This window comes from Rattus norvegicus, chromosome 7, assembly GCF_036323735.1.
Source record: "Rattus norvegicus strain BN/NHsdMcwi chromosome 7, GRCr8, whole genome shotgun sequence".
Classification (NCBI taxonomy): Eukaryota; Metazoa; Chordata; class Mammalia; order Rodentia; family Muridae; genus Rattus; species Rattus norvegicus.
The window spans coordinates 126,400,441-126,418,027 of NC_086025.1; the positions used below are offsets into that span (position 1 = coordinate 126,400,441).

The following is a 17,587-nucleotide window of genomic DNA, read 5'->3' on the forward strand; positions in this document are numbered from 1 at the left end:
GAAGGTTGGTCTGAAAGGCTTTCTTTTTAATTGTTCGGAAGAGTCCACGAGTGGAGCCATCTAGGCTTGACATTTACGCTGTGTATAGATAATTAATGCAATTGTTTTGGTGCTGAGGACTAAAGTCAGGGCCTTGTGTCTGTCAAACATACCTTGTACCTGAGTTATGATCCCTGCAGCCCCAGGTTTTTCAAAGAGTGATTCTGTTCTGGGAAGACGTGGTAGGGGAAATGACCTAAAGATACTCATGTTTTACTCTCTAGAACCTATAAATGTTATTTTATGTTTTTAGCAGAAGGCTAAATTAAAGGCTTTGGATGAAAGACTATCTGGTAGAGATTCTTTAAGGTAGAGTAAAAGGTGGAGCATGCTCTGTGGTGGGGCCTGTCCTTGCTTGCTTTGTTAGCTGGAGAAGGGAGGGGTTTGTAAGCCAAGGAATGCAAATTCCCCCACCCCCAAACTAGAGGCAAGGGCACATGGGCCCTGCAGCCCATGGAGGGAAATGCAGTCTGCTTTCCCTAGTGGAATGTCAGAACTTTCAGGAGACTGGATTTCCACACTGTATGTTTATATATTGTTTTAAGTCACTAGACTTGAGCTTTTTTTTTTTTTTTGTTATAGTTGTAACAGAAATCTGCACAGGCATACTTCTCTTTCTTACATTGCGACAGCGTGTGTCCCCCAAGACACCCCACTCCATTTGCCCTTGTTTAGGGGAGGAATGACGAATCCTACCTACCCTTGTTACTGTAGGTTGGTAGTAGAATCTTTTCTTTCTCATTCTGTCCATCCATTCCTCCATCCGTCATCGAATGGTGTCTCCGTTTCATAGAAACAGGGAGCCAACTTTTGCTTTCATTGAGTTACATTTCTTGTTTCTAGTTTTTCTCCCCACCTCCTTGGTTTCTGCTTGCTTTGGATAAAGCTGGCCTCAAACTCAGGGATCCACCTGCCTCTGCCTCCAGACTGCTGGATCGAGGCGTATGTCACCATACCCAGAGCATTAATTTACATCTCGAGGTAGAAACATTTTGCTTTTTATTTTTTCCTGGTACAAGTGATTAAATCTATAGATTAGTTCTAAAGCAGTGAGCTAGCTATAACACGCAATGTTTGACATGGTGAGTTTTTAAATATAATGTAGATAAAACTTTCAATTTCTTTTAGTTCTTCTTTGACTTATGGTTTTAAGAGGCTTTATTTTAAAATTATTTGTATATATGCGTGTACCCACCATAGCCAGAAGTTAAGTTAGATTTCCCTGGAGCTGGAGTTAACCTGTTCCAGAGTAGTGAACATTCTTTTTTTTTTTTTTTTTTTTTTTTCTATTTTTTTTTTGGAGCTTGGGACTGAACCCAGGGCCTTGCGCTTGCTAGGCAAGCACTCTACCGCTGAGTTAAATCCCCAACCCCGTAGTGAACATTCTTAATTACACTCATTTCTTCTGTGTGTATGTGCCAGGGAGGTAGAGGGGGAGAAGAGGGAGTAAAGGAAGGAGAAACAAGGTCATAAATGATGTAGCCAAGTGTTCTTAAACTATTAGATACCTCATATAGGTAAAATCACAAAATAGTTTTTTTTTTTTTTAATTTTAAGATTTATTTTGAGTACACTGTAGCTGTCTTCACACACACCAGAAGAGGGCATCAGATCCCATTACAGATGGTTGTGAGCCACCATATGGTTACTGGGAATTGAACTCAGGACCTCTGGAAGAGCAGTCAGTGCTCTCAACTGCTGAGCCATCTCTCCAGCCCCACCTGTCCAATAGTTCTTATTTTCTGTTTTACTGTTTTTCAGATCACTCGGTTTACATGCGCTGCCCAGGTTCACAGGTCTAAGTGGCAATGAGGCCACAGAGACACAGGTTTGTCTGTCAAAAACAACTTTCCAAGACAGGGTCTAACTATGCAGCCTAGGCTGGCCTAGAATTCTTATTTATTGTGCATGAGTGTTTTGCATGGTGTCTGCACAGTCCAGTAGGTGGATCCAGATGTCTTGAAACTGGAGTACCCAATGTTTGTGAGCTGCCATGTTGGTGCTGGGAACTGAACCCAGGTCCTCTGCAATAACAGTCTTTAGCTGCTAATCCATGCCTTGTTGGGAGGGATACCCTTGAAACCCTCCATTATTGATATTATTATTATGGTTAGCGTTAAGTATGACTGGGTTCATGGAAAACCCCAGCCAGCTGCAGAAGACTAATACAAATCTGGTGGTCAGGATGAATAATGATATGACAAAGTTGTGACCTTGCTGAGAAATACATCTGACGTCAAGATGCCCAATGCTATGACCTGTCACCTTTCTGAGAAACCAACATCCTGTTGACATCAGCTGAACACATGAATACTGTGTCCTTGGCCTGTGTAAATGTTTCCCACTTTCCCCCTCTCTGTTACCCCTGTTATGGTATAAATTCAGCCTTGGGAAAAAATAAAATTGTCGCCTTGATCAGACACTTGTCTTGGTGTCCTTCTTCACTTCTATTGTCCTCCATTCTCTTCCAGGTACCCTCAGCACCCCTCGTTGACAATGCCTCTAGTCTCTGACCTCAAATTTTATATCCTGCCGCATTAGCCTCCCTAGTTCTAGGATTACAGGTGTGTGTCGTGCTTGACTACACGCCTGCATTTCTGATTAGCATTCTGGAATAAAATAGGGCAAGATTTCTGGTTCTGGGAGTAGAACATAGTATTTGATATTTATTAAACTGCGAGCCACATTTTTGTGTATACTTTTGTTTGGAATAAGGCTTCATGTAGCTCAGCGAACAGGATGAACTCTTGAACTCCTGGCTCATCTCAGTTTCCGGTTTATGGCACGGTTTCTAAGTAATGGATGAGTTGGAAGTAGAGTGATGTATCCATCCTTCTGCCCTGCTTCCTTATGGAGATTTGGAAGGTAACTTTGTTTTGAAGCAGTCTCACTGTGTCCCCAGACAGTTCTAGAACTCATGGTCCTCCATCGTTCTCCTAACCGCAGGGATTCCAGATGCACAGAACCACACCTGGCGTTGGCAACTCTAATATTCTTTCTAGTAGAATGGTCAACACTTGTATTGCCTTTGTAGTTTTACTGTTTTTAGAATTAAAAAGTGGGAATTCTTATAAACATTCAAAGAAATGTGGAAATTTAAATAGAATGTTAAAGACTCCATAATACCATTTTTACACAGCTGAATATAAAGGATTTGGAAATGCTTAGGCACAAATGCAAAGAAATATACGTTGTGAAAAATGTTTACATCACTATAACCCTTTCTGCCCCAAATGCAGAAAAATATTTAACAAAAATCTAAAACTAATTTGAAGATGGGGGAAGCCTGGGCAAATAAGAGAAAAAAAACAAAAACAAAAACCTCTCCATCATCCTTTTCTGAATGGGCAAAGGCCAGTTTTAATTAGCAACAAGTACAAACACATGAAAGGAGAAGGCTAAGGTCTGTAACCTTAGGTGGCTAACTTGTAAGAAACAGATCTCAGGCTGCAGTCAGAAAATAACTTCAGTTTTAAGCCTCATTTTGTTATATTAAGAAAGGGACTTGGGCTGGAGAGATGGCTCAGTGGTTGAGAGCACTGACTGCTCTTCCAGAGGTCCTGAGTTCAAATCCCAGCAACCACATGGTGGCTCACAACCATCTGTAATGAGATCTGGTGCCCTCTTCTGGTGTATCTGAAGACAGCGACAGTGTACTCACATACATGAAATAAATAAATCTTAAAAAAAAAAAAAAAAAAAAAAAAGGGACTCAGTATAGCGTCACGCACAGTAATAGCCCAGGCTGGCCTCTTATTGTCCCACGCAGAGCTTTATTTCGTGAGGACTGACTGCCCATTCAACCTGAAATAAGGCACTCATCTTTAAAGACAGAATCCCTTCTAAGTTTCACATTAATAGATCATTTAATTTTTCAGCCTTTATGAAGTTTTTTGGTCTAAATATTGTTATTTTGAGGACTGGAGAGATTACTCTGTGGTTAAGAGCACTGATTGCTCTTCCAGAAGAGCTGGGTTTAATTCTCAGCACCCATACAGTGGCTCGCCCCATCTGTAACTTTAGTTCCTGGAGATGGCAGGTCCTTCTTCTGGCCTCCAGGGGCACCGCATGCACATGGTGCACAGACACATATGCAGGCAAAAATTAAGAGATTAATTTTTTCTTCCCAAGTCCTCATATAACCCATCAGGCACAAGTAACATGTTTTACCACCCATCCTTCTACTTCTGATAGCTGGTAGTATTAAATTTTATTTAGAATTATTTTAAGATTGTTTATAACAATTTCTGACTTGAGTACAGATGGAGGGTCCCATATGTGCAATGCTTTGCACTATGGTAGCTCTGATCCTGGTAGAACTGCATATACATAAGGAGATACTTGGATAAGAACCAAGTGCAAACACAGACTCAGTTATGTATCATGTACACTGTAGTCTGAGAGCAGTTTGCTCCAGTATTTAACAGTGTTGGAAGTGAGTTTCACAGTCCCACTTGAGACATCACGTTGGTGCTCCAAGTCTAGAACACTTTAGATCTTGGACTTTCAGATTTAGGATTTGCAGTGTGCTAAGGCAAGCTACAATCATGGTACTTCAAAATTATTTAAACATCATCCCGTTGGAACTACATTAGAGTAAGTACTATTTGGCTTTAAGTGTTCTTATTCTCAAACACTGAAAGCAGTCTCTATTCCACAACTGCATTTGGTACTGTGAGATTTATTTGAATAATATTTACAAAATAAATATGATTTAGTCACTGAGTTCCTCCTCATCACTGAAGTATGCGCTCTTCTTTATTCTTGGTCTTCTAGAATCATCGGAGGTCGAGGGACCCCCTGTGCTGGGTCTCCATTTGTTTTGTTCTTCTTCAATTTTGGCCTGCTGTGGTATAATTAAGAAGCAGAATAAAACCAGTTATTTATGGCATATCATGTTCAAGCAAAAGAATTACCATGGAAAATTACCTGAGTACAGTAATTCCCACCCTCCTGGGCCACACTAACAAATTTGGTCTCCACCTCAGTGCCCCTCAAAATTATCCTAGAGTTTTTTTTCTTCCCTGAGAGAGAGGTGTTGGATCCCCTTTGTAGATGACCTTGAACTTCTCAACTTCTGCTCCTACTTCCATGATGCTGGGGCTGCATCCCTACCCATGGAGCTCCATGGAGAATAAAACCAAGGCTTTGTGCAGCTACCAACTAAACTGAGTCCCTACCTCACCCCCTTTCTTTCCTGGTTTGCTTTGTTTTGACACAGAATTATACTATGTAGCTTATGCTGGCCTAGAACCTATTAGGTAGCCCAGGCTAGGCCTGAACTCATGATCTGCTGCCTCAGCCTTCTCAGGTGAAGAGACAAATATGCAAGCCGATCAGCTCTATATATGCAGTTTCTATGGATTCTTTCCAGATGTGCTAAAGAATTTTTAATGGAACTTTAAATTTAAATCATCATTTCTTTTTTTTTAAAGACTTATTTATTTAATGTATATGAGTACACTGTAGCTGTCTTCAGACACACCAGAAGAGGGCATCAGATCTCATTATAGATGGTTGTGAGCCACCATGTGGTTGCTGGGATTTGAACTCAGGACCTCTGGAAGAGCAATCAGTGCTCTTAACCACTGAGCCATCTCTCCAGCCCGAACTTCTAATTTAAACATTAATTTCTGATATTGGTGTCATGTTGCTCAGCCTGGCCTTGAACTTGTTTCTACGTCCCATGTGCTGGGCTCACAGATAGGTAATAACACATCCAGCTAAGTCAATACTTCGGCCCAATTTTGTAATGAGGACAGATTAATAGCATACTAAAAGTATGTGGGACCTTACAGTCCAGAAAGACAATTTAAATGTTTCATTCAAAGATCTTTTTTTTTTTTTTTTTTAAGATTTATTTATTTATTATATATAAGTACACACTGTAGCTGTCCTCAGATACACCAGAAGAGGGCATCGGATCTCTTTACAGATGGTTGTGAGCCACCATGTGGTTGCTGGGAATTGAACTCATAACCTCTGGAAGAGCAGTCGGGTGCTCTTAACCGCTGAGCCATCTCTCCAGCCCTCATTCAAAGATCTTAGAACAATGTGTTGCCCCAAATTTATGATGAGAAAGAAATAGAAATTCCCATTACAGATGATCAGTGTAGTGATTTTCAAGACAGCCAAGGCTACATAAAGAAGAAACCCCGCCTCCAAACAACACAAAACAACCAAATCAAAACCAACCAACACACACACACACACACACACACACACACACACACACACACACACACGAAATACACCATGGTGCCTTGTGTTATGATTTATTCAACCTCTGAGGCAGGAACCTGTCATCTTCCTGCTTCAACCCCCCACACCCCCTCCTGGCCACCCCACCCCACCCCACCCCCAAGTGCTCAGTTTACTGGTATGGACCCATGTGCCCCTGGGCCTGTCTTGAATTCCTCAGGTGGTTCCTTGCCTCTGCCTCCTGGGTAGGTAGGTGTAAGGCTGTAGCTGAGCTCAGTTAGAACAAATGAAGACTAAGCCCCACACTGTGGCCCAACATTTCCTCTCCTTCCTATGCTCTGCTTTGCTTTTCTAGTGCTGGGAATCCAGCCCGCCCAGCATGTGGTCCATCGCTGAGCAGTGTCCCCAGCCCCCAGCCCCTGCAGAACAAGCGTGTCAGTACCTGGAATGCTATGGCCTGACTGAGACTGTCGAGAGCCGGGTCCTCCCCTTCTTCTTCACTCACTTCTACTTCCTCACTAGGTCAGCAAAGAGAATCCAGATTTGGTCAGGTGGCAGTAAAAAGGCAAACCAGCACAGCAGCTCAGTGAGTGAGATATACATACATTTCTTCTTCCGGTTCAGGGACTTTCTTTTTCTTCTTCTTTTCTTTCTTCTTTGGAGGCTCACGTTCTCCAAGCATGTTTTTAGGACAGGCATAACTTAAGTGTCCACTTTCCTTTTGTTTCACATTAAAAAAGAAAGGAAAAAGCCACTATAGTTGCTGTTACTGATAGATACACGCCCTGACCCTGTGAATCAAAGGCTAGAACCCAGGACACAATGTTCTCATTGTGGGAACACAGGACCACACCCCTTCCTTTCCCATAGAGGAGGCAGAGCACGTGATAGCATGTGCTAGCATGCTACAGTAATAACTAGGGAGCAATCCTTCCCTCAAACATTGTACCCTACAAAGGAACAAAAGTGGCTCATCGACACTAATACTAAATTAGATTAGCCGGGGGTTGGGGATTTAGCTCAGTGGTAGAGCCCTTGCCTAGGTGCATGGCCCTGGGTTCGGTCCCTAGCTCTGGAAAATAAATAAATAAGATTAGTCTGATAAGTGGGGATAAAGCAACTTCTACCAGCTTGTAAGATGCCGCTGAATATTCAGCTTTACAAGCAGAGGCTGGGGACACAGCCCAGTGACAGAGTACCTGCCCTGCAGGCCCAGGGTCCGGGCTTGAGCTCTGTCTAGCACTACTCGTTTTTCTTCCTCTTTTAAAGTGTGTGGTTTGTACTGTGGTCCTGTATTACTGAGCTGGATTAGTATAATCACAGAGACTGCTGAACTGTGAACCAGAGAACTGTGAATTACAATCTCTATACCAGCTCACTAAACCACACGCAATGGTATTATGTTGACTTCTGTAGGAGAGACAGAGCCAACATTTCCACATAAGAGAAAAATATTTCACCATGCCTTAATAACCTGTACTTTGTACGTGGCATATAGCTGATCCAAGAGGTATCATTCACTGTTAATTCACTGTGGAGAGAATTCTACTGTGCTCAGAATAATAGTAACAAAAGCTGTTAACACATATCACTAAAGGACAAGGTTAGTAGGAAAGTTGCTTTGGGAACCATCAGGATATATAAATGTAAACAGACTGTTTTTAGGGGAAAGTTAGATTTCTATAAAAATATACAGAGTAGGCCCATGACACAGCTCAATGCTGCAGTGCCTGCCCAGCACACACAAAGCATGGGACTGATTCCCTGGCAACATTCAAGCCAAGGGTGGTGACGTGTCTGTGACCCCAGCACTCTGAAGTACAAGAGGAGAGGAAGTGTAAAGCCATTTTCTGCTATGTAACAGGTTTAAGACTAGCCTATGCTAGAGGCACTGTCTTTAAGGAAAAAAAAAGTATTGACCCTGGTGTGGTGCCACATAACTTCCATCCCAGAACTCCTGTGAAGCAGGCTTGCATATCTTTCCAAATTTGAGGCCAGCTTGGTCTACCAGTTCTAGGTCAGCTAAAGTTACATATTGAGACAAAGTAAATAAACAAACAAACAAACAAAAAACCCCACAAATAATAAACAACAAAAAGTGTATAAAGCATGACAAGAATGTCTGAATTCACAAATCAAAATACTGGACTAGAGAATTTATTTAGCGCTTCTCGGATGATCTGTATTCACTATAAACGTGGACAGTAAGGAAGCTCTTAACTAAGCAAGCACATCTATTGGGAGTCTCCTGTGGCCTTGGCTGGCGTAGAACCCACTATAGAGAGCTCAGCGCCTCCGACTGCTGAACTCCAGGCTTGTGCTGCTTTGTACAGCCAGCTCTTCTTTCTCAAACACATGTTAGAATAGTTTCCAAGTAATCTTCTAACAGGATTCAGACAGTATGAACTAACCACATTAGCATGCACTAAAACGCATTTGCTTCCTTTCTCGAGCCATGCCTGTCTACAATGTATCTTTCCTTGGGGAACAGAGGTAAAAGGTGGCGGCTGGAGAAAGGAGATTGTTTGTCGTTCCCATAGGCTCATCTATTTGCATACTCAGTCCCCAACTGCTGTGACTGTTTGGGAAGGATTAGAAGGTGTGGCCTTATTGGAGGACGTGTGTCACTGGGGGTGGGTTTCAGGTTTCCAAAGACTGGCATCAACCTGGAAGTGGCCCCTTGCTGTTTCCAGTTTCTGGATCTCTTATGAGCTCGTGGCTGCAGCTCCAGTGCCATCCCTGCCTGCCTACCACCATGCTCCGGCCCAGAACGGTGGTGGGCTCCTCTAGTAATGTAAGCCCCAAATCAACCCTTCCTTCTGTAAGCTGCCTTGCTCACGGTGCTTACCACAGCAATAGAAAAGTAGAAGATGCCAAGTCATTTCAGGTGTCTACCCTGTTACTTTGTAGCTATGACAATGTTCTCTGTCTCTCCATTTATATGTCTGGATTCAGTGTTTTTAAGTACTATGCAGCTTTTTTTTTTTTTTTTTTAAAGAAACACGAACAGCTGTGAGACTCAGACTTTGGTATTAAAAGTAAAAACAGGCATGGCTCAGCATACCTATTTAGCTGTGGCTGCTTAGAAGGCCAAGGTGGGAGAACCACTCTAGGCTATGGGTTCAATACCAGCCTTGGGAGCATTCTGCAATCCTGTCCCAACAATAAGTACAAGAGACATTTAATCTGTTATCTTACAGAGGATGAGTCATATGATCACATTGATGGTGAACACTGATGACTAAACCCTCATAGAGACAACAACAAAACTCATGCGATGTCTGTTAACAGAAATTCTTGCTTTACTTAAAACCTTTCGAGACATTAAGATAAGGTTGGGGATTTAGCTCAGTGGTAGAGCGCTTGCCTAGCAACCGCAAGGCCCTGGGTTCGGTCCCCAGCTCAAAAAAAAAAAAAAATGTTTAAGATAAATAATTAAGCTTGCAGTTTTAGAAAACAATTTTGAAGCCTTAGAAACTATGAAAATTAGTGTATATCACCTATCCCAGGTATTTTTGTTCTCTTGTTCTTTTTTTGCTTTGTGATACTGAGGATGAATCTGTATCTTTCAGGGTGCCAGGCAATCTCCCCAGCACTCAGCCACACCTATAATCCCACGCCAAGCATCTTTAGATACTATTCTTTCCTTTAAACGTTATTTATTATCATTGTTTATAGACAAGTGTGCACCACAGCCTGAGTGTGGAGGTCAGAGGATAACTTTGTGGATTACGTTCTCTTCCTCCACCTTTATGTGGGTTCCAAGCATTGCCCCCAGGTCGTCAGGCTTGCACGGCAAACGACTTTGCCTACTCAGTCATCTTGCTTCCCTGAACACCACATTCAGGGATCTTTACTCAGATGACTTCACAGACTCCATGTAACACAGCTTTCATAGCCTGGTTTTAGCTGCCAGAAACTTTGGTGAGGAGCAGAGGGGTTAGCTCAGACAGTCATGCTTGTCTAGTATGCACAAAGCCTTGGACTTGACCCTCCACAACTCATAAACTAGACAGGACTGGTGAGACACGCCTGGAATCCCAGCACTCGGGAGGTTGAGGCGGGAGGATCCTAAGTTCACGGCCATCTGCTACACAGTGAATCTGAGGTAGCCTGTGCTACATTAGACCTGTCTCAAAACAAACTGAAAACAATGTCATCAACACAAACTTCTGGTGAGGCTGGGCAGAGTACTTGCTGCACAAGCACAGGCATGAAGAGCAGAGTCCAAACGCCCAGACCTTACACCAAACACTAACGCCAGGTGTGTGTGTGTGCACGCAGACAAGGCTGCTGCAATCTGCATGTCACCAGCTTAGCCCGAGGTTCAGGAGGGCCTCCTGTTAAAAGGGGTATGTGACACAATAGGCAGGACACTTGGAGTCCCGTGTTCTGTCAGAGTGTTCCTCCCACATACCCACTACAGCAGAGTCAGAGGCCTTTGTTTACTCACCCCACATTCATAGCACTTAGATTTATCAAAGTAGTTTCGCCTCCGGATGAACTCGGCTGCTCTTCCGTTGTCAATGGCGATGCTTGCCTTTATCACTCTACCGAATAACTGAGGCAGAGAAAGATGTAAATGCAGAGTCACAGCCACCAAGGCCTAGATATCAGATACTGTTTCCTCATTTCGTGTTGCAGTAAGTGTATACGGACTATGCTGTAGTTCCTCTTAAGGCTCTCCCAGATTTGATAATTCAGTACAATGCTGCCATCCTTCTCCAAATGGGAGTCTCTCCTGAGTTACAGAAATCAACGAAGCTTGATGACCTCCTGCAGTCCCATAGTTTTTGTGTTAGATAAACACAGAGACGTTTGAGTAAAACCTTGATGAAATGAATGGCTTACCTGTTTATTATTTATTGCTCTGGTGCAGTTTAAGGCAGAGTCCTTATCCAAAAATAAAATGAATGCAACACCTTTACTCTTCCTAGTATCCTTGTCTTTCATTATAGTAACCCTTAAAGCACAAAACAAAGAGCCAGTTAAAACTAAGACAAAAACCATCTAACTACTCAGGAAACTCAAGATCACGTTTACAAGGTTCCATAACGAGACCTCTGACAGGAGAAATGAAAAACAATGCAGAGTGTTGGATGCTTGTGCTCCAGACTCAGCGGGGGATGGACGGACTGGAGAGCGTGAGGCCAGCCTAGGCTATGAAGTCGGCTAAGAGCGACTGATGTAAACCATCCAGCTCTTCAATAGATTTACTGTTCTCTCAAGGTTCAGACCCAACCATGCCTTTCTCCAGTCCGTGGTCCTGAGCCCTGTCTGAAGGCTCCTGTGTCACACGCCGATCGCTAACGACGTCAGTCAGTATCATTTAGAAGAACAATGCTTGAATCTGGTGTGGTGGCACAAGCTTAGAAGTCCTACAAGTGCCAAGGCAGGAGCACTGAGCCATGCTCAAGTAAGTAGTGGGGCTCCACCTCACTTGAGATTTCCATTTCATGTGCATGAGTATTATGTCTGCATGTATATGACGTGCCTGAGCGCTAGAAGTCTTGGGAACTAGAATTACAGCCAATTGTTTGCTGCCAAATGGGTGCTGGGAATTGAACCTGGGTATTCTGGAAGAGTCAGTGTTCTCAATGGCTGAGTCGTATCTCCAGCCTGAGACCACATCTTAAAAACAAAGCAAATTAATGTTTTGTTGAGCTCTTTGAGGAAAAAAATGGTTGATTCTGTGTTTAGGCAGGGTGGAAGCAATTAGACCTTGGAATTTCATGTTACAAGAAATAAAACATGAAAATATAGAATATATGAACATAGAATATATAAAAGGCCACAAGTCAGTGCCCACTAGCCAACTACAAGACAATTAGAACACACAGATAAATTGTACCAAGGTATGAAATACGGAGAAAGCACACAAGTCTGCATCAGCACAGAAACAAGAAGGGCTGGACACAGAGCAAAAGCAGAGTGAGAAAACAATCACGGGAAAGGCTGGCTTAGGGAAGACCCAGCAGCACACATGAAGTAAGAACGATCGGTGTCCTGTGGAGCGGTGTGCTGTGGAGCAGTGTCCTTGTGCTGCCCAACAGTGTTTATTAGTTACTGAGGGAAACAAAGCACACAGTGAGGAACTGAGTCATCCCAACAATCACTAGTGGATGAAGGCATCTCCTCAGTGACAGTACTCTGAACAGGCCACACCATCGTCATCTGGTAAGAATATGAACCAGAACGACATGATCAGCACCTAAGCACGGCAAACAGTTGGCTCTAGAGTGACCCCTCCCCATGTAACGGGGAAAAGGTTACCGAGGATTGATTCTATTACCTCAACTGACAGAACAGGATAGAGGACTGCTTCAATAAAAGCTTCCAAAATAAATTATGAAGTTGTTAACTTCACTGTGTACTGTGATGTACCATTTTAAACACATTTAAGTATGCAGATATAAAGGAGAATGAAGTTTAAACTCATAAAAACACTGTGTACATATACATGCATACATTCACACAGTCAAGACCATGAAAGCTACAGAGCAAGCAGAAGGCTAAAGACAGGGAAGTGCAGGTAAAGAAATCTTTCTGTAGGGAAGGGCCACAGTGCTCCCTGTATGAGCATGAGGACCCGAGTTTGAATCTCTAGCACGCACATAAAAGCTGGGCGTGGCTGTACATGCCTGCCCCTCATTCTGGACAGACAAAAATGGGTAGGGGTGATGAAGCAGTGCTTTTCAGCCTCCCTAACACTGCCACCCTTTAATACAGTTCCTTATGTTGTAGTGACCCCAACCCTACATTTTTTTGTTGTTACTTCATAACTGTAACTTTGACACTGTTATGCTGTAAATCTTTTTGGTCATAAGTGACCCACAGGTTGAGAACCTTTGCACTTGACGCTTTGCTCTTATTACTAAAGGTAAAAAATCTATACACCCAGTTCCTGGATGCGTGTTTGACTTTGACCACTACACTCTGTCAGTAAGTTACACAAGGTCTGTCCTTAGAGATGTCTTCTCTGGGAAAAGGAAAAAAATCACAGCAAGAACTTAAAGAAGGGCTGGAGAGATGGCTCAGCAGTTAAGAGCACTGACTGCTCTTCCAGAGGTGCTGAGTTCAAATCCCAGCAACCTCATGGTGGCTCACAATGGGATCCAATGCCCTCTTCTGATGTGTCTGTGGACAACAACAATACATGAAATAAATAAATCTTAAAAGAAAACAGACCTGTAACAATCTCCATGCTCCTGGCACTCAAAAAGCCCTAGAGCAGCAGCACTGTGTTCAGATGCAGGGTGTGAAGGACTCATTATGTATACACACCTCTGAGCAGACACTATCCCCGGAACCTGTGGGTCGTCCTGACGCATACGCTTCCTGCACATCCAGTCCCTATGTACACCAAGCATAATCCGCTTGACTCCCAAATGGCCTCTCCAGGATGAACAGCCTTTCTACCTGACCGTCTTGTTCAGGATTCTTCCCTGGTGTAGTTACGGATTTCAGTCTAGCCATGTCAATTTGCCGTCATCTTGGCCAAGAATACCATGACACTGGTAAGCAGCACAGGGAGCTATCTGGAGCCAACAGGACTGTCATGCAGTCAAACAGATGCGAGTAGTCCTGAAGACGTGCCCCACGGATTTATAGAACGGTGCTGTAGTTACTGCTTTAAAACCACAAATGGCCTTGAAACCACAGTACTTCTTAGTCAGGAGTCATGACTGGGTCCACTGTCAGTCTCTAGAAGTAGTGTGGGGGATAACTCATTATAGGAATGTCCACCCATCTGGTGGCAAACGGGTGACATGTCTATGGCAGTTCAGAGGTTTGGCTAAAGATATTCTCTGACATGGCTTGGCAGCGCCATGAGCACTGAGATAATGTCACTCTAGTGTGACTGTACCCCATAGCATTTCCCACTAAGCTCTACCCCAGACAAGAACTGGCTCTGAAAGCCTTTAGGGGCTAGATATGTAGCTTAGGGATTAGGAGTGTGGCTAGTATGTCTGAGGCCCTGAGACTGGTTCTCAGCACTATAAAAGCAACACTGCTAAACTACTACATCTTCACAGTACACAGTCATTTATGGTATGAAAACTGTCAAATGTTTATGTACATGGGAAAATAACTGAACTATATATAAATATGTTAACAGCAGTAGTTTTATTCAACCGAGTATCTTGTAATGTGAATACTTACTTTACAACTTTGCCATACTTGGAAAATATCTGAAATAAAAGATCACAAAATAATTTATAGTTTAAAATACCACCAAATTAAACATTCAGATTGTATGCACTGACCAGATTCTTTGTTATATTGTATGAAAGATTTCAGCCTTTGGCCTAAACAACAGACTTTATAAGAACTATTCCTACACCTAGAGGACAGACAGCATGTCTAGATCTACGGCATATACACTAGGCAGTAGCTGTATTCCTGATTCATCTATGGGACTAACAAACTCTGCTCTTATTGTCAGTATTGTTGAATAAAACCACACCAATGAGTCACACAATCCACCATGTAAAGACCGACAGAGCTCTTGCTGCATGTAATACCAAAGCTTCCTATAATGAAAAACCTGTCACCAGCCAGGAGAGATGGTCTGCGGCCATAATCCTGGTGTTCAGAAGAGCAAGGCAAGAAGGCCAGGAGTTTGAGGCAAGCCCAAGCTACAAAACAAGACCTGTTGCCAAAGATCAAAAACAAAGCTGTACAGTAGTGATACTGTACACTGTGATGCTGTACAGTGGTGACGCTGTACACTGGTGACGCTGTACAGTGGTGACTCTGTACAGTAGTGACGCTGTACACTGTGATGCTGTACAGTGGTGACGCAATACAACTGACCTGTTCTTCCTTTTACCTCTACCTATAGCTGCCCATATATTACCCATACCTATATCCTTTAGATGAACATCTAGATATATGTAATTCTGACTTACTATTTAATACACAGAAATAACATCCCCCCAAAAGGCTTTTAGAAGATCTCATCACATGCAGTCTAATATTGAAATGTTGAGTTCTGGGTCAGACATTTAGCAATATTAGATTCTGAGGATCAGCAGTTTCCTATTCGATTACAGTTTCCTAACAGGTTCTCATTTTAGAGTAACACTACAGTGGTTGCCTCTGTGAGGCCTGTAATGGAAGGGGAGAACGGGCTTACTTATTTTTACCCTTCCTCTTTGGAAATGCTTGTGCTCTGTGCACCTGTACAACCAACTTCTGCTGCTTCACCTTTTGTATTCAAAAGCCACCTTTGGCTTGTTGGCTGATTGTTTGGTGTATGACAGAGCCGTATGCATCCCCAGCTTGCCTCTTGAGTCTTCACAGAGCTGAGCACGACTGAATTTCCAATATCCAGCCTTCACCTTCCAAATAATGGAGGCATAGGTATATATACACCATCAATGCCTCGTTTATGTGGCCCTAGGGGTTAAACATAGGGCTCTGTGCATGCAAGCCAAGCATTCTACCAACTACACGTCACCTCCAGCTCCTGGCTACCTTTTAAATAACGTTATTTCTTACCACCCAGGATAAAATCTCACTTCCAAGCCTAATTCAGTACCCTTTTTCTCTTTTGAGAGACGGGGTCTAAATTGTCCAAGCTGTCCTTGAACTCAAGCTCTTCCTGCCTCAGCTTCCCCTGTGCTGGGATTACAGGCTTGTGATCACCACGCTAGCTAAACAAGTGCCCCACCACTCAGCTATACACCTCCTTATTTTTTGTTTGAGATAGCATATTGCTATGTAGTTTCGGCTAGACTTGAACCCGTGACCCAACTGTCTCAGCTTTCAGAGTGTTAGGGTCGTGGGCACACATTACTGTCTAGCAGTCTGTAAAGAATACATTTTCTTTATATAAAAACTGTGGTGGCACAGGCCTTTAATTCCAGCACTCAGGAGGCAGAGGCAAGCAGATCTCTTTGTTCTACACCGGCCTGGCCTATAGAGTGAGTTCTAGGACAGAAAGGCCTACACAGTCAAACCCTGTCTCGAAAAAACAAACAAACAAACAAACAAAGCAGTGCAAATTCTCTTTGCAAATTAAAAAAATTGCAACTTTTCTCACTAAAATTTGCAGGAGATAGCAATTAAGAATTTTCCCAGGGAGCAGTATTTGCTCAAGCTTCAGCTTCTCTCTAATGAGAGAACTCATTAGTTAGATGTACTTATAGGAAAACTTACCCGGTATAAATCATTGTTTGTCAGGGAGAAAGGCAAGTTGGATACATAAACTGTGCTCTTACTTGGAGCCAAGCCACCGCTCATTTCTAAAATGGAAAACGAGAGACATCAGGAATCTTATTCCAAGTAGAACCAAACAATGACTATCACTGATTTAATTAAGGTAGAATTCCTCACGCTCCATTCAGTTAAAGAGATTAGAGTAGCCAGTGTGGGTAGGGTGTGAATTACCACATTCCTTTTCTAGCAGCAGGTGTTAAGCCTTTCAGAGCTGCAGTACGGTGGAAGAGAGTTTCTAAAGAGATGGAGAAGCCACTAGGCTATTTTTAGCATCTTATTAGGGTAAAAGCAAAAATACTTTCCAAGTATTCGCCCACCTCGGAAAGGGACACCTGTCCATCCCGCCTCTTTTGTTCTTGTTGTTAAAAAACAAAAACAAAAAAAAACTCCTCAAACTCTTGCATCTACGTCCGCAATACGCGGATTACAGATACAGGCCACCACACCAGTCTCATTTTTGTTAATGTTGGTAGTTTCACATTTTGATAAAGTTTCAATTTCGTGCGCAACATGAAATGACACACTTTATTACATGAATTATGTTCTTTGAATGGGACATTAACCTGTATACTTATCAGTAAGCCTAATAATGAATGTCACTGTTTACAACTCTGCAGTTACCTGCGAAAATTATATTGAAACCGATCGAGTCTAAAATTCTCATCTTAAAAAGAGCAGGTGTCGGCAGCAAGTGTGAAGTACCTGGAATAACAAAGTAGCTGCTCTATGAATGACAATGGACCTGGTAACCCGGAAGGGTGCTCCCCGCTGGCCGATTTGGGAGGATTATTCAAAAAGCCTCAAGTAGCCAAAACCTCCTAATCGCAGTCAAGTTTCTCACTCTGAGAAATGCTAACGCGGGCCGGATGTTCCCGGGACCCGGGCCGGGGCTGGGGCCGAGGCCGGGGCCGGGGCCGGGGCCGAGGCCGCGGTCGCGGGAGTCTCCGGGCTCCAGCACCGTGGGAGCTTACCTTCGACGCAGTGGCCGAGCAGGCTGGATGCGAGCCCGCGGCGGCTCCACCCCCAGCTGCCTTCCGCGGCGCGCAAGAGCGCGGGCGTCCGCGACCGCAGCGCGGTGCAGCGTTTCTTCCGTATCCCCGAAACCCGGGCGCTCCCGGGCCGG

The 17,587-nt window shown here is 43.4% G+C and overlaps 1 protein-coding gene across 1 annotated transcript; it reads right to left on the reverse strand.

Moving 5' to 3' along the window:
- Positions 1-4,234: 4,234 nt before the first annotated feature.
- Positions 4,235-17,572, reverse strand: Zcrb1 (zinc finger CCHC-type and RNA binding motif containing 1). The gene is made up of 8 exons (NM_001034940.1): positions 17,436-17,572; positions 16,405-16,490; positions 14,404-14,432; positions 11,092-11,203; positions 10,694-10,801; positions 6,846-6,958; positions 6,683-6,758; positions 4,235-4,885 (listed from the first exon to the last, which is right to left on the reverse strand). The coding sequence occupies exons 2-8, from the start codon at positions 16,486-16,488 to the stop codon at positions 4,754-4,756; spliced, it is 654 nt and encodes a 217-aa protein (NP_001030112.1). The 5' UTR covers positions 16,489-16,490; positions 17,436-17,572; the 3' UTR covers positions 4,235-4,753.
- Positions 17,573-17,587: the final 15 nt, after the last annotated feature.

Excerpts from the sequence above, each read along its gene's own strand:
- Zcrb1 (NM_001034940.1), bottom strand. The coding sequence starts at position 16,488 with ATGAGCGGTGGCTTGGCTCCAAGTAAGAGCACAGTTTATGTATCCAAC. Across the intron at positions 11,204-14,403 it reads AAGTATGGCAAAGTTGTAAA|GGTTACTATAATGAAAGACA; the intron begins GTAAGTATTCAC and ends TTGTGCTTTAAG. Across the intron at positions 10,802-11,091 it reads GAGCAATAAATAATAAACAG|TTATTCGGTAGAGTGATAAA; the intron begins GTAAGCCATTCA and ends TCTCTGCCTCAG.